The sequence below is a fragment of the Octopus bimaculoides genome, chromosome 10 (assembly GCF_046866305.1).
Source record: "Octopus bimaculoides isolate indiv1 chromosome 10, ASM4686630v1, whole genome shotgun sequence".
Classification (NCBI taxonomy): domain Eukaryota; kingdom Metazoa; phylum Mollusca; class Cephalopoda; order Octopoda; family Octopodidae; genus Octopus; species Octopus bimaculoides.
Window position 1 is genome coordinate 53,855,395 of NC_142937.1, and position 17,051 is coordinate 53,872,445.

General features: G+C 39.3%; 1 protein-coding gene across 5 annotated transcripts in view; it reads right to left on the reverse strand.

The window, feature by feature from the left end:
• The window catches only part of LOC106873352 (BTB/POZ domain-containing protein KCTD5), a 192,375-nt gene that overhangs the window by 159,036 nt on the left and 16,288 nt on the right, over positions 1 to 17,051 (reverse strand). Inside the window, exon 2 of one of the 5 annotated variants that reach the window (XM_089358640.1) lies at positions 7,557 to 7,665. The exons of 3 other annotated variants lie outside the window; for them this stretch is intronic. In XM_089358640.1, the coding sequence (XP_089214766.1) occupies positions 7,557 to 7,665 (109 nt within the window). Of the gene's footprint in view, positions 1 to 7,556; positions 7,750 to 17,051 lie in introns of those variants that run through there. One more of the 5 variants, XM_089358639.1, reaches the window with a different exon arrangement.

Here is a 17,051-nt window from a genome sequence, read left to right on the forward strand (position 1 = left end):
CATGTAATATATATAAAGTGGTACCTTGACTTACGACTTTAATTCATTCCATGACAGAACTCGGAACTCAAATTACTCGTATGTCAATGAATTGAAATGCCATTAATCCATTCCAGGCCCACCAAACACCACAATTTTTTTTGTTACTTGTTTTAAATAAGAAAAATGTACTTAAAAATAATAAATATTGTATAAAAAAAATCAATACAACAGAATGTACTGCAATAAATTGGTTTTATTAAGTACAGCATTTATCTTGGAGATCAGACGACTTGAAGATGCTGATGGAGTTGGAGGAGAAAGTCTGAACTGAGTAACTGAATCTTATTTGATGTTTCATTGCCATGCATAAGGAATGTTTCATTGTCACTTTCAGAGTGTTTCTGAAATGAGTTAAGCATGTGTCATAAAATAGTGCCGTCACACGCCCAGGTGCAACTTTTTGGGGGTGTTTCTTTTGAATAAAGTCTGAAAGTTTCTTCCACATTCCCAACATTTCCTTCATTGCACTTGTAGAGATCGTCTCTGCATCACCTATTTCCTGCTAAATCTCTGTGTGCTGCTGTGTCTGTAGCTCCTTTAGCTCTTCTGTTGTCAGTTCCTCAGAGTGCTCCTCAATGAGCTTATTGATGTCACCTTCATCCATGTCAAGGCCCATGGACTTGCCAAGGGATACAATCTCCTCCACCACTGTCGCTTCAGGTTCGAATCTTTCAAAGTACATTTCAAACACAACCTCAGGCCACAGCTTTTTTTCATGCAGAGGCCAAGGTCCTCTTTGTAAAACCCTGCTGGGCCATATCAATAATTCTAAGGCATTTCCTGATGTAATAGTTGTCTTTCCAGAACTCTTGAAGGGTGAGATTTGTGTTCCCCATCACCGCAAAGCAGCAGCGGAACAGGTGCTTGGTGAAGAGCTTCTTGAAATTAGAAATCTCCTGCTGGTCTATAGGTTGCAGGATAGAGATGGTGTTGGGTGGAAAATAGAGAACCTTTATAAACTTGCACCCTTCAAGGATGTCATCTTTGAGGTTCGGAAGGTGAGAAGGTGCATTGTCCAGGACAAGAAGGGCTTGCAGGGGTAAGTTATTTTCCTGGGGATATTTTTTAACATCAAGACCAAAGACCAAATTCACCCACTCCACAGATAACTACCTGGTGACACAACTCTTGAATTTGCTCTTCACATAACCTGCGATTTCTCTTTCTGATTCTTATGTGACTTATAGGCTCTGGATTTTTCTAAATGATAAATGAGCAGCAGCTTAATCTTGTAGTCGCCACTCACATTGGTGCACAGTGTGAGGGTTAACCTATCTTTCGTGGACTTGTAGTCTAGCATCCTCTTCTCCTCTGTTGTTATATAAGTCCTCCTTGGTATCTTCTTCCAAAAATGTCCTGTCTCATCACAGTTAAAGACTTGCTGGGGGATGTATCCTTTGGCTGCTATAATTCCAGCAAAAGTTTTAAGGTAATCCTCAGTTGCCTTCATATCTGCTCTCGCTGCCTCACCATGCCTGACAAAGTGATGAATACCGGTCCTCTTTTTAAAATTCTCAAACCAGCCCTGACTAGCTTTAAATGGCTCGCCTGATGCCTCTTCTGTACAAATGCCTGGGGTCTGCTTCCGCAAATCAGCGTAAATAGCTCATGCATTCTTGCAGATTATAGCCTCCGTCATGGAAAATCCTGCAAGCTGCTTCTCCGTCAACCACACCATCAGCAGCTTCTTCATATTTTCATGGATAGATGTCCACTGTTTAAAATTTAATATAACACCCTTGGTTGGCGTTATAGCCTTTATCGACTCCTTCTGCTTCTGTATGGTGCAGATTGTAGAAGTGCTACGCTCATACTGCTTCGCCATGTTGACTACATGCACACACACCTTGATCATGTTTTTTCAATAATTTCTTTCTTTAATTCAATGCACATCATCTGCTTCTTCTTCCCACCACTGTCCTTCACACTCACTTTCTTTGGACTCATGGTTGGAAAAACAAAGTTTTGCAAAATAACTGCAAGCACAACACTGATGCTTCTGTAGCCTGCAATGACTAAGTAAGCATTTTAACATCCGTCTAGCTAATGATCCACTAACGATTTTCACACTTACTAACAAGAATGTCTGTCTAGCTATTGATCTACTAATGATCTTCGCACTTGCTAATATGCAGATCTGTCTAGCTATCGAGTGAGACATGGGATGCTGGGCGGATGTTACGGCGTTCATTATGTCAACTAGCGGTGGGGTATCTGAAGTTGGCTCGTAATCTGAATTTTAGCTCGCAACTCAAAGCAAAAAAATCAGCCAAGAGACAGCTCGTATCATGAAAAACTCATTAGCTGGGACACTCATAAGTCAAGATACCACTGTATATATATATGTTACCCTAAATCCCGAAAATTCTGCCTCCTTGTGCTCTGTCTTTGACCAGCCTAGCATTTGGCTTCTGGTCGGTCTTTCTCTCTCAGTTCCGTTAACCACTTGCTTCTCCCAACACTTTACCTCTGCTCCCACCCATCCCATCCCACCCTATATAAACTAGCTCACTCAGATTCCCCGACCTCATATTTTAATATCTTGCCACACGGAGTAGAAGACAGATGTTTAGATAAGCAACTTTATTTTCCAGCCTAGCACACATCTAAAACCTCTTTTACAGCACAAATTATAATTACTTTATTATTTCATTTCATTATCTATGTAAACACAGTTTTGTCTTCCATGCCGTATGTTTAGAGAAAAACTTAAGATCCCTACACTCAATCCAACTCTCTCTCTTTCTCTCTCACACTCATTTATTATTGCTATTCATTCATTTTTCTAATTTTGTCACAGTTTGGCTGACCGAAAACTGTTGGCTACAGCTCTAGTTAAGAAAGCAAATGCCCAATTCTATCTCATTATTATTATTATTATTATTATTATTACTACTACCATTCTTTCACACCAGCAGCTAGAGTGTTTGCTGTTCTATTTCGTTATTATTATTACTATTCTTTCACACTGGCAGTGGCAATGCTAAACCCATTCGTTTAATTATGTTACCTAAATCCCAAAAATTCCATCTCCTTGTAGTCTGCCTTTGACCAACCTAGCTTTTAGCCTCTGGTCAATCTCTCTCTCTCTCTCTCTCTTTTCCTCTCTCTCATTTCTGTTAACCACTTGCTTCTCTCAATAATTTACCTCTGCTCCCCATCCCACCCTATATAAACTAGCTCATTCAGATTCCTCTATCTCATATTTTAATATCTTGCCACACGGAGTAGAAGACAGAAGATGTTTAGATAAGCAACTTTGTTTTCCAACCTAGCACACATCTAAAACCTCTTTTACAGCACAAATTATAATTACTTCATTATTTCATTTCATTATCTATGTAAACACAGTTTTGTCTTCCATGCCGTACGTTTAGTGAAAAACTTAAGATTCCTATGCTTAATCCAACTCTCTCTCTCTTGCTCCTTTCGCCCTCTCTTTCTTGCTCATTTATTATTGTTATTCATTCATTTATCTAATTTTGTCACAGTTTGGCTAACTGAAAACTGTTGGCTATAGCTCTAGTTAAGAATGCAAATGCCCAATCCTATCTCATTATTATTATTACCATTCTTTCACACCAGCAGCCAGAGTGTTTGCTGTTTCGTGGTGCACCCACCCTTCCCATCCCACCACCTGTACCAGAAGTCTTTATCCTCTGACCTCTATCGGATGTATTTGCCCTGAATACCTCCAAAGGCTTAATGCTCCCCCATCCCTACTTAGTGTTTATCTCCTATGCAATGAAGTGATTATGTCGCACATAAAATGATGGTGTAGTGTATGCAGGTTGAAGGTTATTGTATGTTTAGGAGTTCTGCAAAATGCAAACTCTCTTTTCAGGTACATGACACTGCTGTCCCCCATCCCATTATTTCATGGGCCCACAACTTCCACACCCTCAGAGTTGGCACATTGAAAGGTAGGTCTGGTGAGATTGTTGAGATGCTTGAGCGGAGACGTGTAGATTTGTGTTGCATTCAAGAAGTAAGGTGGAGAGGAAGTTCTGCTAGGTTCCTCACAAGCGAAGAACATAGGTATAAGATTTTCTCGGTAGGGAACACTGATGAGGGTGGGGTTTGAGTATACTTTTTGTGGAGAAATGAGTTGATAAGGTAATCGAGGTAATCAAAGTTTGTGATAGAATACTTAGGCTTAGATTAGTGCTGCAACATGGATTAGCAGTCATTATCTCGGCTTATGCTCCTCAGCCAGGACTACCTGATGAACAGAAAGACCAATTTTATGACACTCTCTTGCAGATTACCTCATCAACAAATGACAAGGACCTTCTCTTTGTGGCTGGCGACTACAATGGGCTTGTTGGACAACATGCAGGGGGCTTCCATGGAGTATATGGTGGCTATGGTTTTGGTTCCCGCAATGAGGAGGGAACCAAGCTGCTGGAGTTCTGCAATGCAAATGATCTCATGGTTTGTAATACTAACTTTAGGAAACCTCTCACTCACCTATTCCCCTACCGGTCTGGTGGACATACTAGTCAGATTGACTACATCCTCGCCAGGAAACGGGAAAGATGGCTACTTATAAATGCCAAAAACTTTCCAGGTGAAGAATGCACCCCACAACATAGATAGTAGTTAGCAACTTCAGGATCAGGGCTAAATGGATGTCCTGAAGACAACCAGCATGGAAAAGAAGGGTCTGGAAGCTTAAGGATCCTGTAAATAGACAGAGATTTAGAGATGTATTACTTGAAGCTTTTGACAAAATAGAGGAGGATAATGTGAAAGATAACTGGAGGTTCCTACTGGACAACCTGTTGAGGGCTACTGAACAGATCTGTGGATGGTGCAAAGTCTCCTCTCAATCCAAGGTAATGTGGTGATGGAACAACATAGCTGACAAGGCCATTAAGGAAAAGAAACAGGCATGAAGGGACTGGAAGAATGGTGGTAGCAAAGAACTGTATTAGACTGCCAGAAGGGAAGCCAGGAAATAGGTTTACTTAGCCAGAGGGGAAGCAGATAAGAAAAATTTTGCCAATATTCTGCATCACGAGGACCAAACACTTGAAGTGTTTTGTATTGCAAGACAGTGTGTGAGAGAGAATCATGATGTCATAGGAGAAAAATGTGTCCGCATGGATGATGGTTTACTTGCATTTAATGAGGCTGCAAAGAGAGAGACTTGGAGACACCACTATGAAATGATGAGAATGAATGGGAGAAAGAGAGTCTGCCAAATATCAACCCAACAGAGGGACCAGCTATCTGAATTGACAGTAACATGGTAGATAGAGTAATTAAGGGTATGAAGACAGGAAAGCTCCTGGCCCATCAGGAATCACCACAGAGATGCTCAAAATATCTGGCAGTGTCGGCTATAGTCTAGTCACCTGTATAGTCAGTTAGGTGATATATGAAGGAGTCATACCAAATGACTGGTGTAGCAGCCCCATAGTCAACTGCTACAAAGGTAAAGGTGATGTATTAGATAAGAATAATTACAGAGGTATCAAGTTGTTGGATCAGGTAATGAAAGTCACGGAGAGGGTCATAGCCCAACTAATTAGGGAGAGAGACAGTTTAGACGAGATGCAGTTTGGGTTTGTGCCAGGTAAAAGCACCACTGATGCTACATTTCTGGTAAGACAGCTGCAGGAGAAATACCTAGCCAAAGATAAACCTCTGTACTTGGCTTCTGCTGACATGGAGAAAGCCTTTTACAGGGTCCCCTGATCCCTTATCCAGGGGTCAATGCAAAAACTAGGGATAAAGTGGTTAGTGAGAGCTGTACAAGCCATGTACAGGGGTGCTGTAAGTAAGGTGAGGGTCGGCAACAAGTATAGTGAAGAATTCCAAGAAGGGGTAGGAGTCCACCAAGGATCAGTCCTCAGCCCCTTCTTATTCATCATAGTCCTCCAAGCAATAACAGAGGAATTCAAGACAAGATGCCCCTGGGAGCTTCTCTATGCTGATGACCTTGCTCTAATAGCTGAGTCATGCCCAGAACTAGAGAAGTTTCAGGTGTGGAAGCAATGTCTAGAATTGAAGGGCCTAAGAGTCAACCTAGCAAAAAACAAAGTTTTGGTAAGTAGGAAGGCAGACAAATCACAAATTCCTTCAGGTAGATGGCCCTGCTCATAGGTAGAAACTCCGTATGATGCATTTGGTGTAAGCTATGGACACATACGAGGTGCAGCAATATCAAAGGAAGGCTAACTGAGAAGATAGTTTTTGAGTGTGGCAAATGCTCAGGGGCAATAAACACTGAAAATGTGCAGAAAACAGATTCCATCACATGCCAGGGGGAAAAACTACATGTAGTTAATAGCTTCTGTTACCTAGGTGACCAAGTCAGTAGCAGGGATGGTTGCTTTGAGAATGTAGCTGCTAGAATAAGAATAGGCTGGACAAAGTTCAGAGAGCTGGTAAGAAAGGGTCTCTGCTGGTAAGAAAGGGTCTCTCACTCAGAGTGAAAAGTAGATTATATGACGCATGTGTGCAAATAACCCTGCTACATGGCAGTAAAACATGGGCCATGCATAATGAAGCTAGTATGCAAATAAAGTAGTATGCTCTGATGGATGTGTAATGTCAGTGTACATGCACAACAGAGTGTAAGCGCCCTGAGAGAAAAGTTGGACATAAGAAACATCAGATGTGGTGTGCAAGAGAGACAACTGCGCTGGTGTGGTCATGTGTTGCATATGGATGAGGGCAGCTTTGTGAAAAAATGTCACACCCAAGCAGTAGAGGGAACCTATGGAAGAGGTAGACCCAAGAAGACCTGGGATGAGGTGGTGAAGCACAACCTTCAGATGTTGGGCCTCACAGAGGTGATGATGAGTGACTGAGACCTTGGGATTGAGAAGACCCGGCAAGCCAAGTGAGACCGTAACCATAGCCTATGCCAGTGTAGCATAACGGGCCCATTTAAGAGTACCTTTCAATCATTGGGCAATAAACTGTGCTTGAGAAGACCTGTTGAGTCAAGTGAAATCATTGTCGTGGCTGATGCCAGAACCGCCGGACTGGCTCCCATGCTGATGGCACATAAAAAGCACCATTCAAGCATGGTCGATGCCAGTACCACCTGACTGGCCCTCATGCCAGTGGCATGTAAAAAGCACCCACTACACTCTTGGAGTGGTTGGCGTTAGGAAGAACATCCAGCTGTAGGGACCTAGCCAGATCAGATTGGAGCCTGGTACAAGCCAGAAGGCTTGCCAGTCCTCAGTCAAACCATCCAACCCATGGAAAGCAGATGTTAAATGATGATGATGATGATATATATATATATATATATATATATGTGAACACATACACACACATGTATATGCACCTGTTTCTATCCTTTTTTTGTTATCTCTCCCCGTGCTCTCTCTTTCCCTTTCTCTACCCCCTCTCTCTTTCTGGCCAAGTAACCATGTACCTCCTCTATAGCAAGACACCTGTTTCTGCCTCTCTGTCCCTCTGTCACACACTAACCTTTCACCATCTGACACAGGATCACTGCCTCTAATGTCCCCTCCTCTATAGCAAGACACCTGTTTCTGCCTCTCTGTCTCACTGTTATACTCTAACCTTTCATTATCTGGCACAATATCCCCTCCTCCAAGACCCTTCTCCTCCCAAAATTCCGTGTCATGCAAATCACTAGGTGAACCTGCCTGTGGTAGTGCCACTTAAAAAGCATCCAGTCCACTCTGTAAAGTGGTTGGCATTTGGAAGGGCATCCAGCTGTAAAAACCATGCTAAAACTGACTTTGCCTGTGCTGGTACCACATAGTTCACTCTGCAGAGTGGTTGGTGTTAGGAAGGGCATCCAGCAGTAAAAACCCTACCAAAACAGACACAGTAGCCTGGACTAGTCTTCTACCTGACCAGCGCCTATCACACCATCCAACCCATGCAGGTTGATGATGATGATATATATATATATATATATATATACAGCTTCAGGAATTTTGCCAGTCACTTTATCAATCTGGTGGCCAAGCTAGCCAGATTGACTACATTCTCACCAGAAAGCAAGATACATGATTTACTCATAAATGCAAAGACCTTCCCTGGTGAATGTACCCCTCAGCATAGGTTGGCCATTAGCAACTTCAAACTACAGGCTAGAAGGATTCTAAAAAGGAGGCCAGTCTAGAAAAGAAGGATCTGAAAGCTTTAGCATCCTTTGAGTGATTTAATGAGAAGGAGTCATTTAACGAGAAGGAAGAGGAGTTACAGACACGTAATATAGAGGACATTAGAGCAAAGAAACAGGCCTGGAAGGGTGGTGGTAGCAAAGACCAATATCATGTAGGTAGAAGGGTAGCTAAGAGACAGGTATACTTAACCAGGGAAAAAGCAGAAAGGAAGAAGTTTGCCGATGTTCTGCAGCAAAAGGATCAGCAGCTCGAGGTGTTTCAGTTTTCAGGGAAAATCATGATATGGTAGGAGAGAAGTGCATTTGCATGGATGGTAGTTCACTTGCAGTTGAACCACCATGTGCAAAGAAAGAGGTTTGTGTTACTATGAAAGGCTGCTAAAGGTAGAGAACACATAGGAGAAGGAGAGTCTGGCTATAGTGGACCCAACTGAGTGACCAGCTATCCGAATAGACAGTAGCTAGGTAAATAAAGCTATGAAGGATATGAAGACAACCCACCAGGAATCACTGCTGAGATACTTAAAATATCTGGCGGAGTGGGATATGACCTGGTCACCAGTATAGTTAATCATATTGTCCATGAGGGACAATGACTAGTGCAGCAGCATTATTGTCAGCTACTACAAAGGAAGAGGTGATGCCTTAGACAGAAATATCAAATTGCTGGACCAAGTCATGAAAGTTACAGAAAGGATCACAGCTCAACTAATTAAGAAGTGAGTTAATCTAGATGAGATGCAGTTTGGCTTTGTGCCAGGGAAAAGCACTACTGATGCTATGTTCCTGATAAGGCAGCTGCAGGAAAAATACTTAGCCAAAAGTAAACTTCTGTATTTGACTTTCGTTGACATGGAGAAAGCCTTTGACAGGGTCTCCTGCTTCCTTATCTGGTGGTCAATGTGGAGGCTAGGGATAGATGAGTGGTTGGTGAGAGTTATTCAAGCCATGTATAGGGATGCTGTCAGTAAGGTGGAAGTTTGTAATGAGTATAGCAATGAATTCAGCATACAGATAGTTCACCAAGGATTGCTTCTCAACCCCTCTTACTCATCATAGTTATCCAAGCCATAACAGAATTTGACAGGCTGTCCTTAGGGGGTCCTCTATGCAGATGATCTTGCTCTTATAGGTGAATCACTACCAGACGAAATTTCAGATATTGAAGCAAAGTCTAGATGCAAGCATGGCTGTGTAAAAAAAAGCTTGTTTCCCAACCACATGGTTCTATGTTCTGTCCCACTGTGTAGCACCTTGGGCAAGTGTTTTCTACAACAGCCTTGGGCTAACCAAAGCCTTGTGATTGGATTTGGTAGACAGAAACTGAAAGAAGCCTATCGTGTGTGTGTGTGTGTGTGTGTGTGTCCTTCCACCACCACTTGGCAACCAGTATTGGTGTATTTGCATCTCTGTAACTTAGTGGTTTGGCAAAAGAAACTACCAGGCTTAAAAAAGAAGTACTGGGGTTGATTCAACAACTAAAAATTGAAGACAGTGCCCCAGCATGGCCAGTCTAATGACTGAAACAAGTAAAAGATAAATAGGAAAACAGACAAGTCACAAATCTCTTCAAGGACATGGCCCTGCTTGATATGTAGAAAAGGTGCAGGTAGAAACTCCATAAGGTGTACCCAGTGCAAGCTATGGACACATAAGAGGTAAAGCACTATTAAAGAAAGTAGTCTCTATGTATGGCAGATGTGCAAGTACAATAAACACAAGGAATGCACAAAAAAACAGACTTTGTCCAATACTGGGGGGAGGGGAGGTACCTAAAAGTAGTAGATAGCTTCCTAGGTGATCAAATCAGAAGTGAAGGAGGATGCTCTGAGAATATAGCAGCCAGAATAAGAATAGGCTGGGCAAAGTCCAAAGAGCTTCTACTTTTGTTGGTAACAAAGGGACTCTCCCTCAGAGTGAAAAGCAGATGCCTGATGCAAACAGCCATGCTACTTGGCAATGGAACATGGGCTGTAACTACAGAGGACATGCAAAGGTTGAAACAAATGAAGCCAACCATGCTCCACTGGATGTGCAATGTCAGTATGCACATACGACAGAGTCCAAGTGTCCTAACAGAAAAATTGGATATAAGAGACATCAGGTGTAGTGTGCAAGAGTTACTGTGCTGGTGTGGTCATGCAATGCATATGGACAGGGATAGCTGTATAAAGAAGTGCCAATCTCCAATTGTGGAAAGAACCTGCAGAAGAGGTAGATTCAGGAAGGCGTGGGTCATGGTGGTGAAATGTGATCTTTGAATGTTGAGTCTAAGGGAGGTTATGACAAGTGACAGAGACTTCTGGTGAATCACTGTGCTTGAAATGACACATTAAGCTAAGTGAAATCGTGGTCATGGCCAGTGCTGGTGAGATATAAAAGACACCCAGTACACTCTGTGGAGTGGTTGGTACTAGGAAAAGCATCCATCTGTAGAAACCAGGCCAAAATAGCCTGGAGCAGCTCTCTAGTGTACCATGCCAGCATAGAAAACGGGTGTTAAGTGATGATGATATATCTTTTATCTATTTCTTGTTTCAGTTGTTAGACTGCAGCCAAGCTGAGGCACCACCTTGAAGAATTTTTAGTCAAATTAATCAATCCCAGTACTTGTTTTTTTTGTTAAGCCTGATACTTATTCTAGACTCTTATTGCTGAACTACTGAGTTACAGGGATGTAAACACACCAACACCAGTTGTCAAGTTGTGGTGGGGTACAAACACACAGCTTCTTTCAGTTTCCATATACCAAATCCACTTGTAAGGTTTTGGTTGACCTGAGACTATAGCAAAAAGGTACTTGCCCAAGGTGCCATGCCATGATACATCTTCATCATATACATATATTATTATTTAGCAGAAACAACAGAGTAACTCATGGAGTAAGAGTGTCATGTGTTAGTACATCTATCTTTCCTGTTTGTATCACCAAACCTCTGTGTTGTGTGTGTGTGTGTGTGTGTGTGTGTGTGTGTGTGTGTGTGTGTGTGTGTGTGTATGTGTGTGTATGCGTGTGTAAAAAAAAGGAAACACTAACTTATAAACTTTGAGCTAAGTAGACTAGGGATAAAAGTTTATAGAAGAACAAAGTGAAAAAGAGCAAGAAAAGCAAAAAATCTATAAATTAAAGCAGTCAAGAAATAGCAGAAAAAAATCTTATCTGTGACTAGTACCCTACAAGAGTGACCAGAAAAGAAAGGTATTAAGCTAATATGAATCAAAACTCTGAACTTAAAGAATTGATAGAAGATTTAAGATTAAACTGAAGCTATAGGAAAAACAAAAATCTTAAATCAAGAAGCTAACATCAACAGTAGACTATAATATCAGCATAAAGAAAGATAAGGTTAGGATATTCTAAGATAAAGTTTTGTCTGGAATAACAGGAAACAGGATTTGATTAAAAGAAGAAAACAAATTACTAAAAATAAATACCAAAGCCCAGCTCACATTTAACACCTCATTCTAATATTGACATAATTCAATGAAATAACTCATACTTCACATATTCCAGTCAATCACAGGTACCAAATAAAACAATCTTGTCTACATCTTAGGAACATAAATGTACATAGTGGCACAGAGAGAAATGCCAAAGATTGTAACTGTTACAAACTATTAGAAACATAGAGTAATAGTAATAATATTGGTTTCAAATTTTGACACAAGGCTAGCAATTTCAAGGGAGGGGATAAGTCGAATAAATTGACCCCAGTGCTCAACCAGTACTTATTTTATTGACCCCAAAAGGATGAAAGGCAAAGTTGACCTTGATGGAATTTGAATTCAAATCATAAGGATGGACGAAATTCCACTAAGCATCCTGCCTGGCATGCAAACAATTCTGCCAGCTCGCTACCTCAGTAATAATAATATTAACAATAACAATATTTTATGAAGAAAATTGCATTAATTCATCAGATTTGTAACTTAAACCACAAGTAATGAAAATAACAAACAAGTCATATTAAGTTGTGTTCTGTACACTAATTTGACTGAGCAATTAAAAAACTCTATTTCGGCTGATCTCCCGACTCAAAATATTATCAGTTTAATTTATTAAGACTGACTCAAATGTGTAATAATATCTAAAACATTTATTACAAGTTCCTATGGATGTATTCCATCTTTTTTTTTTTTATACATAAAGACTGTTTACTAGAATAACAAAAGTTTTGAAAGGAGACTTCTTAAATTTAGATATTGAATAATAATCCAGTTATTTGTATTTTCCCTGTTCCTTTGTATTACAGTAAAAGAGAAAAATATATCAGTCAATGTTGATTCTCTCAACTTGCACCTGAGAAATCCCTCTCCACAGAGGCCTAGGTAAGCTCTCTTTTAATAGAAGACCAACAGTTTCCTTTACATCAAGTCACCTCCCCACCAACTGCCCATGCTACTGATGTTGTCCAAAGGAAATATAGTAAATATTGTTATGACTTACCATCCATGCTGTTACTGGCAAACTCTGAGTGTAATGAGCCAGAACAAATGTCACAAAGTATTTGGTTGGATCCTAAAAATAATTCTGCCAATCTACTGCTAGACATATATTTTATTGAATTCAGAAGAATAAAAGGCAAAGCTGACTTCAGTGGAATTTGAACTCAGAATATAATGAGCCAGAACAAATCCTTAGTTCAATACTCTTATGATTCTGCCAGTCCACCACCTTAATACAGGAACATCACAACTTTAATAGCTTTACTATGACAGATTAGAAAGATTTCAAATAAACATCATATAAATTGATTGAAGAATTTAATCAATGGCCCAAGATATTAATGATTTGTTTGTTTGCCACAAGGATAGGAAAAAAAACTAAACAAAAACAGGGTTGATAAAAAGATAATTACAAACTGCCAGATAGCCTTCTTCCCAAACATAAAATAAGTCAACAATTACTTTGCCTACCTTCCTTATGACCACCATCATACAGAAATAGATTGGGGACTGCACTACTACGTGTCAGAATGTGCACTATAGTCCTCAACTAGATGGCTGTATATCCAGATATGGGCTAGTAGATTGAACCTAGTTGCTTGAACAACTTGACTATGTAATAAATCTACTCAACCAGAACTGACTTGAGGTTACACAACAAAACACCTTTACACTTAGATAATCGTCTAATTAGGTTTAAAAAGCCTTTATACAATCTCTTTTCCATCAAACTTACGTAATCACAACATTTATAAAATGCTTTTCTTGTCTCTTATTAAAGACATTGCCTTGAGGTTTTAATGACATATTCTAAGCTTTACCAATGATGATGGCAATATAAATGATATGATTTTGAATTATTAGAGATTGGACAAGTTTGACTTGATTCTCATGTTAGACACACCAAAGCAGTATGTTAGTAGTTTGGGTCACAAACTACCAGAATTACTGAAGATTACAATAATACAATGCAGATGAGAATTACATAATCTTCCACCTCCAACCATTCTCTAACTCCTCTATTTGAGATGGAAAGTTTTTGTTTTTCTTTACAAGCATTATTAGCATCCAAAATTCTACAAACAAAAGGTTTTAGTCATCATTTAAAGGGAATCACTCTATATTCCTAAATGAAGGCCACTGACAACCAAATGTCAATGACTGACAGAACTTTTTGGTAATGATTGTTACAGACTGTAACAAGAAACCAGAGTTTGTTTTTAACTTTCACATATTGGATACTAAAGAAGAGCTAGAGCATTTAAAAAGAAACTGAGTTGAGTATAATACTCCACAAATATGCAGTATGAGTGTACATCATACATTTGAATACAGAATTGAGAATACTCAATAGAATATGTAGTTTGAACCTCAGAGAGAGGGTTGTATAGGTATGAACATATGATGTGATTGAGTGGTACCCACTGGAAGAAGTGATGATGAGGAGACAGTTGCAAGAAGCCAGACAAACTAAAGAAGACTTTGGCTTCTACTTGTAGAATGATAATGTATTTTTACTACAGACAACAATAAACACACTGACACCAGCTCAATAGGATTGAACTTTTAACCAATCCCAGTACTTCAACAGAGCCAAAATGCTCTCACCACCACTGCCACCTCCAACATGAAAAAGCCATTATTTTAATTCTTCTTCTTAATTTGTTTTCTTTTAATTAAAAAGTTTTACAAAATAAGCAATTTGATAAATAAGGAAAACAGAAAAAAATAAAAGTTGAAACAAAAAAAATTAACAATAGAGAGAATGTGAAAGAAAAGGTAAAAAATATTTCCAAATGTAACAGGGGGAGGTGAATGAATGAAAAGTAAGAAGAAAATGAATGAAAATTGAATAAAGTGATTAAAAAGGAAATAAAAAATAAATAAATGAGAAACACACTTGTAATTTAATGTATTAATACTATTACCAATACCAAAAACATTAAAAATACTTAGAAATAAACTACTACAATAACAACAAAAGAACTGCAATAACAATAACAGCATCAGCAGAATCAGTCTGCAACCTAACTTTGAATGGCATAACCAAAAATACTACAAAAAATGAGACTTTTTGTTAGTTTTTAGTCATTGGTGAAAACTCAATGACAATGAAAGCATAAGCCAGATAGTTGCTTTGATGAAATGAAAAACACTCCACCCCTACCATACTCAACACCCCAATAAATAATAACTAAACAAAAGCCAAAAACAAAAACTATCTCCTCTCAACCTATTGTTTACATGTTCTGGCAAGTATTACAATGCAGCAGTGAATTCTAACTGATGCGACTTGTTAAGTGTGCAGACTATTTCAGTTTTTCAGTTTGCACTTTCACTGCTAAAACTTCTGAGGAAGTGATAGTCAATCCTATCTTGTCATTTGCTGCAAATACATCAGGTTGAATAAGCAACCTCTGGCTAAAGAGATCATATGTTGTGTCCTGTCAATGGTACTGAGCTCCATGTATGGACACAATGGTTGTAAATTTCTAACACTGAAACAATGTTACAAATTTGGAAATAAGGTAGTGAAATCAACTCCAGTATTTCACTGGCCTTTTATGTTACCACAAAGTATTGTGTTCCAACACCCTAACAATTCTGTCAATATGGTACCAAAATAGATATCATGTCATGGTACAGCTTACAACTGTATGTAGCATGAACAATGGAAAATTAACAAGCGTTCTGTCTGCTTATGTTAAAGGAGAACATGCAGACTTATTCACAGTAGCCACACAATATCAGTGTGGCCCCTTAATATTACACAATGGATTTGATATAAGTAGGTTCTGTTTCAGCAATAGGTCTACATCACAGAGAAAAATCATCAACATTATCATTGACAAGTTCCGTCCCCAAAAATTTCAGACCTTGTGCCTATGACAAAAAAGATTACTATGATTATTGAGTGTAATATAAATACACACGCCATCAAAGTGATGCTGGGGTATAAATAAATAAAGCCTAATATACCCATCATGACTACCCATCAGATAAGGTTACACCAGGCACATGCATCACATGCAACATGGTGACCTCATATCAAGATAAACAGTGCATGACCTTGCAAGTGGAGCCTAGTAAGAAGTTTCTTCGGGTCAAGTAGCCTATTCCACTCAAAAAGTCCCTGAATAAGGGTTGTTTAAGAATGATGAATGGAGCACTCATGTTTCCAAGGAAGAGTTATTCAAACCCCAAAGAATCCCTCTTGTTATTATTGTTGTTTCTATTCTTATCATCATTATTTAGGTGACAAGCTGTTAGCACGCCAGACAAAATGCTTAGTGGCATTTCGTCTGTCTGTACGTTTTGAGTTCAAATACCACCAAGGTTGACTTTGCTTTTCATTTTTTCAGGGTCAATAAATTAAGTACAAGTGAAATACTGGGGTCAGTGTAATCAACCAATTCCCTCCCCACAAACTTCAGGCCTTGTGCCTTTAGTAGAAAGGATCATTATTATTATTATCATTTTATTGTCTTTGCACAGCTTCTAATGCTGGAAATGTACTACGGTATCAGCTGTTCACTACCAGTGAACTAAGGGAACACCCCTTATTTTTCGAGCACCATCCTGAGTATTTGAGCGGTTCTAAGCAGTGCTGCTTTCTGAAAGTGCTCCACTCTTATTGCAGCCCCTATTTGTTCCATGTACTTCTCAAGATTTTTACTCACTGTTCCCAGGGCTGCAACAATTATTGGTACTACTACCACCTTATTTCAGCGACCACAACTGCTTAACCTCCCAAGCTAACCTTTTATATCTATCAACTTTTCTTTCTTCCGTATTTCATACCCTGTTGTCAGCTGGGCATGCTATATCTATGATCCAGCATCATTTGCTTTCTTTCTCAATTAACATTATGTCTGGTTTCTTATTCTCTATCTCATGGTCGCACTGAATCATAAAATCCCATTGGATCTTTGCATTATCATTTTCAGTGATGCTTTTGGGTTTATGTTCATACCACTTTTTTGCTCTGTCAAGTCCATACTTGTTGCAAAGTGTCCAATGGACCATCCTTACTATATTGTCATAACGTCTCATATTCTTTCTGGGCTAGTGGTGTACATTCATTAGTAATGTGCCATACAGTTTCACCATTTTGTTCACAAATTCTGCACTTGTCACTTTCTGATGTGTTGTCTATTCTGTATTTCATGTAATTGGTTTTTAATGCTTGCTCTTGGGCAGCACAGATTAGAGCTTCTGTTTTCGGTTTTAAATCACTTTTAGTCATCCATAGCCATCTTTTTTCTCTGTCTGTCTTATCTTCAGCACACCTATGAAATTGTCCATGCATTCTTTTCTTTATCCACCTATTTTCAGTTTCATTTATTCTCAAGTCCTTGTACAGTGCTTTATCTTTGCAATCTTCTATCCTACACAAGCCTGACTGTCTTACTTCCAATAATAGCAGTTCTGTGGCATT